Here is a 9,190-nt window from a genome sequence, read left to right as displayed (position 1 = left end):
TTTCCCAAGGGCACTTCTACTGCTTAGACGCTCAAGAACCTCAAGGTAAGTATATATGCATCATATCCGTGTTCATGATGATCTCTTGTCTGTTGCACATATTGTTTGCAAGAGTGAGTCTTGAACATGGAAGCTCTTCATTCACATATGTTTGATGCATATAGCCAAGATCTATGACTTGTCTTGTCCTTCTACCCTGTGTGCCCATGCATTCCAAAGCAACTATCCTTTAAAGGGTCGGCCCCCGCGTCGCTCCCAGGGGCGACTCGGGCGGCGAAACCCTAGCCGCCACCCAAGCCCCCTCCTTCCCCTCCCTCCCCTCGCCGCCGCCGGAGGATGCTGGTGGGCGAAGCTCTCGTCGATGGACGGCGGCGGCGGGGCCCTTGTTCGCGTGCTCGCGCGCTGGAGCGGTGGCAGCGTGTGGTGGCGCGCCGGAAAGCTATCCGCGTGCAGGAGAGGTCGAGATGGCGCGGTGCGTGTGAGCGGAGGCGCTGCTACGGCGGCTGCCGGCCGCTGCAGCGAGCGGCAGAGCTGGGGGCGCCCAGATCTGGGCCGCGCGGGCCCGCCTTGGCCCGAGTCAACCACTCTGCCCACACCCACCCTTCTCCCTCCTCCCACCCCTCCCAGCCGCTGCCGGTGGTTGCCGCTGGGTTGTGCACGCGCGCGGTGACCCCGACGGTTGCTGCGATGCTATGCCACGGCGAATCCCGGCGGCGGAGGCTGCGGGCCGGCGCGGTGCACGTGATCGTTGTCGCCTGCTGGACGCGCTCCCGGTGGTGGCCGGCCTGCTGGCGTTGCGCTGGCCGGTGCCCAAACCTGCGACTACCGACGTTCCTAGGCTTCCCGCTCCATGTGCTTCCGTCTTCTCCAACGTTCTTCGTCATGTCCGGTCTGCATCTGCATCTGAGGTCCTTGCTCATGGGTCGGGGCGAAATCCCCGCGCAGCGTCGGCTTGCGCTGTCAACGGCGACGCCCGAGGGTGCCGTCACCTCCTTGGAGGCGTTGGCATGACCCTTGACCGGACCTCCTCCTCGGGCACCGGGAGAAATCCTAGGTCCGGCCTCCTGGACCGGGCAGCGGCGGCGTCTCAACGCCGTTACCCTCTTGAGGGCGCTGCTTTGGCTGCAAGCGGAGTACTTGATGCGGCATATGGTGGCTGGTGATGCACCGTTGGCGTAGACGGCTGAACAGGGAGCAGGTTGTTTGCCAGCGCGTGCCCTCCCCCAACGATTGCTACACCAGTTCCAATCAGGCCCTGCCTTTCACCCGCCGATCCTAGGCACATGGGTGTGTGGTACGTTGGCCTGGGCAGTCCTGGAGCTGCAATTGTTCCTAGAGGTGTCTTGCAATGGCGGCAGGGCGAGGCCTAATATCGTTGTGTGTCTGTAGCTGAGGGCACCTCCTTACCTAGTTGTAGTCGCTTGGTGAGGACGGTCGTGTGTGTGTGTGTGTGTGTGTGTGTGTGTCTGTGTGTGTGTCCCTCCTTTCTGGAGGTTGTACCCCCGATGTCTTCTTCCTGTTCAATGCAATGAAATGCAAATTCTTTTGCGTTTTCTCGAAAAAAAACTATCCTTTAAAAAGGGATTGCACACATTTAGGGGGAGCTTGTACCAGTCGTGTATCTTTCAAAGCTATCATATTCTAATGCCTATATTTATTTGAAGCTTTGTTTGTATATTGTCATCAATTACCAAAAAGGGGGATATTAAAAGCACATATGTTCCCTTGGTGGTTTTTATAATTCATGACAACATACATTGTCTCTTGGACTAACACTTTTACCTAGTATATTTCAGATTTAGCTCACAAAGAGCTTTGGCAATAGGATTGAGTGGAGATGCTCCTTTGATGAAGGAAGGAATAGGATTGGCTAAACCTTCAAGTAGGAAGACTCTTCATTTTACACTTTGTGAGAAGTCACATTTGAGTCCATAGGAAAGCCAATACTATTAAAAGGGGATGAGGTGTTATGATGAATTTGTTGCTCAAGTGCTTAGAGTTAGCCACCAAAAATACTCAGTCACTCTTCGACAAATTATATCAGTCCCAAGCTAAATATCCAAAATCGGTGCCACCAACAATTTACACTCGCCCCTACCGGTTTTAGACTTAGACAGATCCCAGCCCAATCCTACCACTTCGGTGCAACCGAAACTCCATCGGTGCTACCGAGTTTAGGTGACCAACTTTTTGTTGCCTCGGTACACAAAATCGAAATTTCCGAGTTTGAGTATCAGTGTCACCTAGTTGTGTTATCTCACTTAGTCACCTTTTCGGTGCCACCGAGTTATGTATATCAGTTCCACTGAGATTCAAAGTTGCTACCTTTTGAGCAAATCGGTACCACCGAGTTTGCAGCTTCGGTGTCACCGAGTTGGTCAATTATGGTGTAACGGTTGGATTTTGTGTGTTGCCTATATATACCCCTCCACCTACCTATGATTTGTAGAGGAAGCACTCACAACACACACTTCATTGCCATACACATTTTTCCGAGAGAGAGATACCTACTCATGTGTTGAGATCAAGAGATCCCATTCCTATCATTTGAACCTTGATTTCTAGCCTCCCCAAGTTGCTTTCCACGAAATTAATCTCTCATAACCCTGCCAAATCTGAGATTGATTGATTGAGTGTTGAGGAGACTATCTTTAGAAGCACAAGAGCAAGGACTTCATTGTTCTACCACATATATTACCTTTTGGAGGGTGGTGCCTCCTAGATTGGTCAGGTGTCGCTTGGGAGCCTCCTACTTCGTGTTGCAGAGTTGAACCAATATGTTTGTAAGGGCAAGGAGTTCGCCTACTTCGTGAAGATCTCCCTTGAGTGAGGCTAATCCTGTGTGGATGGAAGGCATGGTGAAATAGAAAAGGCCGCTTCTTCATGGACCCCTTGTGGGTGGATCCCTCCATGGACTCTCGCAGCCATTACCCTCCGTGGGTTGAAGTCTCCACTAACATGGACATACGATAGCGCCACCTATTGAAACCATGCCAAAAATCGCCGTGTTAGTGGAGACTTCAACCCACGGAGGGGGAGATAGGTGGACGTACGATTAGACTACTTGATCAAACGCAAAGGTTGAGACGACGATTTTTGGCGGGTAACGGTCGCACGAGTCCACGAAGGGCTCAACCCATGGAGGGTCGACGGAGAAGAAACCTTGTCTATTCCACCATGGCTTACGTCCACGAAGGACTAGCCTCACTCGGGATAGATCTTCACGAAGTAGGCAATCTCCTTGCCCTTACAAACTTCTTGGTTGAACTCCACAACCCGAAGTAGGAGGCTTCCAAGTGACACCTAATCTATCTAGGAGGCACCACCCTCCAAAAGGTAATATATGCAGTAGAATGATGAACTCCTTGCTCTTGTGCTTCAAAATATAGTCTCCTCAACACTCAGTCACTCTCTCACATATTTGGCACGGGTAGAAGAGATTGATTGGGTGGAAAGCAACTTGGGATCAAGTTTCTAATGGATGGATTTGAATCTCTTGATCTCAACACATGAGTAGGTGGCTCTCTCTCAGAAAAATGGATATGGCAAGTGTGTGTGTATTTTGAGTGCTTCCTCTTCAAATGAGAGGTGGTGGAGGTGTATATATAGGCATCTCCCAAAATCCAACCTTTAAAACATTATTTCCCAACTTGGTGACAGTGAAATGAATCTCGGTGGTACTGAGTTGCACTAAATGTGGCAACTTTTGCATTCTTGGTGAGACCGATATATGAATCTCGGTGGTACCGATTTGGTGACCTAGGGCAGTTTCCAAATCTTGGTGAAACCGATTTCAAAACTCGGAAATTACGATTCTTGAAATTGATAGACCATAAAGTTGGTCACTGCCTTTCGGTGGCATCGAAGTGAAAGTTGGTGGTACCGAGATATTAGGGTTTGGCAAAGGATCTGTGTGTGGAAAAATCCATAGGGCCAAAATGGAATTCTCGGTGGCACCGATTTTTGATGTATTGGCTTTGGACAGAATATTTTGTGAGAGAATTGGTGATTATTTTTGGTGGATGTCTCTAAGCACTTGAGCAACCGATTCATCATAAATACCTCACCCCCTTTTAATAGTATTGGCTTTCCTATGGACTCAAAAGTGATTTCTCACAAATATAAAATGTAGAGTCGTCTTGCTTGAAGCTTGGCCAACCTTATTCCTTTCCTTGTATCAACGCGTTTCTCCTCAGAATCCTTTAACCAATGCAACTTTGAACTTCTCTGAAATATACTTAGGTAACATCATTATTTCAATGACACATATGTTCTTATTAATTACCAAAATCGCCTTATGTAGCAATTGTGCTTTCAGTCTCCCCCTTTTTGGTAATTGATGGCAACATATAGATCAAAGCTTCAACAAAAGATATAATCATGATTAGCACCGTCACATTGAGGAGTATGTGAAAAGAAAGAGCCCCCCTTAATTTGTGCATTATTTTGAATTTCTGTTTGAATGCAAATGCACAATATATTAGGTTCATGGGTCACTCTTCCATGTCATGTACATCTTGGTGGTGCGCATAAATGATATGAATGAATAGTAATGCACATAACACCAAACAATGAGTGAGTGACCATCATGTAGATAGCTCAAAGGTATAAGTAATAGCATCAACAATCAAAGCATCTGATCAAACACAACGAAGAACAAAGTTTAAGACATCCAAAGGATTAAATGTTTTGGAAAACCAACCGAGAGCAAATAAAAAACAAAACTCTCTCTCTCAAAGCCCTAAATGATCAATTCACTTCTCCCCCTTTGGAAGCAAGTTACTAGAAACTTCAAAGGTCTAGAACTAAGCATCTCTTTGGGATCGGTCTCCTCGGGTAGAAGTTGGTGGAGTGATACGTCCATTTTGCATCATGCTTTTATATTGATATTTATCGCATTATGGGCTGTTATTACACATTATGGTACAATACTTATGCCTTTTCTCTCTTATTTTATAAGGTTTACATGAAGAGGGAGAATGCCGACAACTGGAATTCTGGGCTGGAAAAGGAGCAAGTTTGAGATACCTATTCTGCACAACTCCAAAAGCCGTGAAAATCAGCGAGGAATTATTTTGGAATATATAAAAAATACTGGGCGGAAGAGATACTTGAGGGGAGCCACCAGGAGGTCACGAGCCTGCCAGACGCGCCCCACCCCCTAGGCGCGCCTAGGGGGCTCGTGGGCCCCCTTTTACCCCTCCGTCTCCCATCTTCTGCTATATGGAGGGTTTCGTCCCAGAAAAAATCAAGAGGGAGCTTTCGGGAAGAAACGCCGCCGCCACGAGGCGGAACTTGAGCAGAACCAATCTAGAGCTCCGGCAGGGCCGTCCTGCCGGGGAAACTTCCCTCCCGAAGGGGGAAATTCTAGCCATCGTCATCACCAACACTCCTCTCATTGGAGGGGACTCATCTCCATCAACATCTTCATCAGCACCATCTCATCTCCAAACCCTAGTTCATCTCTTGTACCCAATCTCCGTCTCGCGACTCCGATTGGTACTTGTAAGGTTGCGAGTAGTATAATTACTCCTTGTAGTTGATGCTAGTTGGATTACTTGGTGGAAGATCATATGTTCAGATCCTTAATTCTATTCAATACCTCTCTGATCATGAACATAATTAAGCTTTGTGAGTAGTTACGTTTGTTCCCAAGGACATGGGATAAGTTTTGCTATAAGTAGTCATGTGAATTTGGTATTCCTTCGATATTTTGATGCGTTGTATGTTGTCTTTCCTCTAGTGGTGTTATGTGAACGTCGACTACATGACACTTCACCATTATTTGGGACTAGACGAAGGCATTGGGAAGTAATAAGTAGATGATGGGTTGCTAGAGTGACAGAAGCTTAAACCCTAGTTTATGCGTTGCTTCGTAAGGGGCTGATTTGGATCCACCGGTTTAATGCTATGGTTAGACTTTGTCTTAATTCTTCTTTCGTAGTTGCGGATGCTTGCGAGAGGGGTTAATCATAAGTGGGATGTTTGTCCAAGTAAGGACAGCACCCAAGCACCGTTCCACCCACATATCAAACTATCAAAGTAGCGAACGCGAATCATATGAACATGATGAAAACTAGCTTGACAGAAATTCCCATGTGTCCTCGGGAGCGCTTTACCTTATATAAGAGTTCGTCCAGGCTTGTCCCATGCTACAAAAGGTATTGGGCCATCTTGCTGCACCTTTGTTACTATTGTTACTTGTTACCCGTTACGAATTATCTTATCCCGCAACTATCTGTTACCGATAATTTCAGTGCTTGCAGAGAATACCTTGCTGAAAACCACTTGTCATTTCCTTCTGCTCGTCGTTGGGTTCGACAATCTTACTTATCAAAAGGACTACGATAGATCCCCTATACTTGTGGGTCATCAAGAATCTTTTCTGGCGCCGTTTCCGGGGAGTGAAGCGCCTTTGGTGAGTGGAATTTGGTAAGGAAACATTTATATAGTGTGCTGAAATTTATTGTCACTTGTCACTATGGAAACTAATTCTTTTAGGGGCTTGTTCGGGGTATCTTCACCTCGACCGGAAGCACAAAGAGTTGCTCCTCAACCTACTGCACCTACTGAAAATATTTATTATGAAATTCCTTCGGGTATGCTAGAGAAACTGTTGGCTAATCCTTTTACAGGAGATGGAACATCACATCCCGACTTGCATCTAATCTATGTAGATGAAGTTTGTGGTTTATTTAAGCTTGCATGTTTGCCCGAGGATGAGGTCAATAATAAGCTCTTTCCCTTATCTTTGAGGGATAAATCATTGACATGGTATAGGCTATGTGATGATAGTGGATCATGGAACTACAACCGATTGAAATTGGAATTTCATCAAAAGTTTTATCCTATGCATTTGGTACATCGTGATCGGAATTATATCTACAATTTTTGGCCTCGTGATAGAGAAAGTATCGCTCAAGCTTGGGGGGGGGCTTAAGTCCATGTTATATTCATGCCCCAACCATGAGCTCCCTAGAGAAATTATTATTATGAACTTTTATGCTCGACTTTCTCATGACAATCGCACCATGCTTGACACTTCTTGTACCGGTTCTTTTATGAAGAGAGATATTGATTTCAAATGGGATTTATTGGAAAGAATTAAACGCAACTCTACAGATTGGGAGTTTGATGAAGGTAAGGAGACATGTATGAATCTTAAGTTTGATTGCGTTAAATCCTTCGTTGAAACAAATACTTTTCGTGATTTTAGCGCTAAACATTGACTTGACTCTGAGATAGTAGCTTCCTTTTGTGAATCATTTGCTGCTCATATTAATCTCCCTAAGGAGAAGTGGTTTAAATATCATCCTCCCATAGAAGTTAATGTAGTAAAACCCAATCCAGTTTAAGAGAAAGTTATTGCTTATAATGATTCTATTGTTCCTAGTGCTTACATTGGGAAACCACCTTTCCGTGTTAAAATAAAGGATCATGCTAAATCTTCAACTGTGATACATAAGGGCTACATTAGAACACCTGCACCCCCTGAGAAAATTAAAGTTGAACCTAATATTTCTATTATCAAAGATCTCTTGGCCGATAATGTTGATGGGCATGTTATTCAATTCTGTGAAGCTGCTGCTATAATTGCTAAACCCCATGCTAGAGACAAACATAATCCTGTTCTTGGCATGCCTATTGTTTCTGTTAAGATAGGAGATCATTGTTATCATGGTTTATGTGACATGGGTGATAGTGTTAGTGCAATACCTCAATCTTTATATAATGAAATTAAATATGAGATTGCACCTGTCGAGATGGAATTTATTGATGTTACTATTAAACTTGCTAATAGAGATACTATCTGCCGTGTGGGAATTGTTAGAGATGTTGAAGTCTTGTGTGGTAAAACTAAGTATCCTACTGATTTTCTCGTTCTTGCTACCACACAAGATATCTTTTGTCCCATCATATTTGGTAGACCTTTCCTCAGTACTGTTATTGCTCAAATTGATTGTGAGAAACAAACTGTTACTGTTGGCTTTGGAGGTGTGTCACATGAATTTAATTTTTCTAAGTTTGGTAGACAACCTCATGAAAAAGAATTGTCTAGTAAGGATGAAATTATTGCTCTTTCTTCTATTGCTATGCCTCCTACTGATCCTTTAGAGCAATACTTGCTTGAACATGAAAATGATATGCATATGGATGAAAGGAATGAGATAGATAGAGTTATCTTTGAACAACGTCCTATCCTTAAGAATAATTTGCCTGTTGAATTACTTGGAGATCCACCTCCACCAAAGGGTGATCCTGTGTTTGAGCTTAAACAATTACCTGATACTCTTAAGTATGCTTATCTTGATGAAAAAGAGATATATCCTGTTATTATTAGTGCTAACCTTTCAGAGCATGAAGAAAAGAACTTATAGAAAACTCTAAGGAAGCACCATGCTGCTATTGGATATACTCTTGATGATCTTAAGGGCATTAGTCCCACTCTATGCCATCATAAAATTAAAACTGGTCCTGATTCCAAACCAGTTGCCGATCACCAATGAAGATTAAATCCTAAGATGAAAGAGGTGGTAAGAAAATAAATACTAAAGCTGCTGGAAGCAGGTAGTATTTATCCTGTTGCTCATAGTGATTGGGTAAGTCCGGTGCATTGTGTCCCTAAGAAGGGAGGTATTACCGTTGTCCCTAATGATAAAGATGAATTGATCCCACAAAGAATTGTTACTGACTATAGGACGGTAATTGATTTTAGGAAATTAAATAAAGCTACTAAGAAAGATCATTACCCTTTACCTTTTATTGATCAAATGCTAGAAAGATTGTATAAACATACACACTTTTTCTTTCTAGATGGTTATTCTGGTTTCTCCCAAATACCTGTTGCACAATCTGATCAGGAGAAAACCACTTTTACTTGCCCTTTCGATACCTTTTCTTATAGACACATGCCTTTTGGTTTATGTAATGCACCTGCTACCTTTCAAAGATGTATGATGGCTATATTCTCTGACTTTTGTGAAAAGATTGTTGAGGTTTTCATGGATGATTTCTCCGTTTACGGATCTTCTTTTGATGATTGCTTGAGCAACCTTGATCGAGTTTTGCAGAGATGTAAAGATACTAACCTTGTCTTGAATTGGGAGAAGTGCCACTTTATGGTTAATGAAGGCATTGTCTTGGGACATAAAATTTCTGAAAGAGGTATTGAAGTCGATAAGGCTAAAGT

The 9,190-nt window shown here is 44.1% G+C and overlaps 1 protein-coding gene across 1 annotated transcript; it reads left to right on the top strand.

The window, feature by feature from the left end:
• The first annotated feature begins 336 nt into the window (after nucleotides 1–336).
• On the top strand, nucleotides 337–1,141 carry LOC123413395. The gene has a single exon (XM_045106322.1). It carries the CDS (start codon nucleotides 337–339, stop codon nucleotides 1,009–1,011), a length of 675 nt encoding a protein of 224 aa, XP_044962257.1. The 3' UTR covers nucleotides 1,012–1,141.
• Nucleotides 1,142–9,190: the final 8,049 nt, after the last annotated feature.

This window comes from Hordeum vulgare, chromosome 7H (assembly GCF_904849725.1).
Source record: "Hordeum vulgare subsp. vulgare chromosome 7H, MorexV3_pseudomolecules_assembly, whole genome shotgun sequence".
NCBI lineage: Eukaryota > Viridiplantae > Streptophyta > Magnoliopsida > Poales > Poaceae > Hordeum > Hordeum vulgare.
Note: the sequence above shows the minus strand (reverse complement) of the source record. Positions and strands in the feature narration are given on the sequence as shown.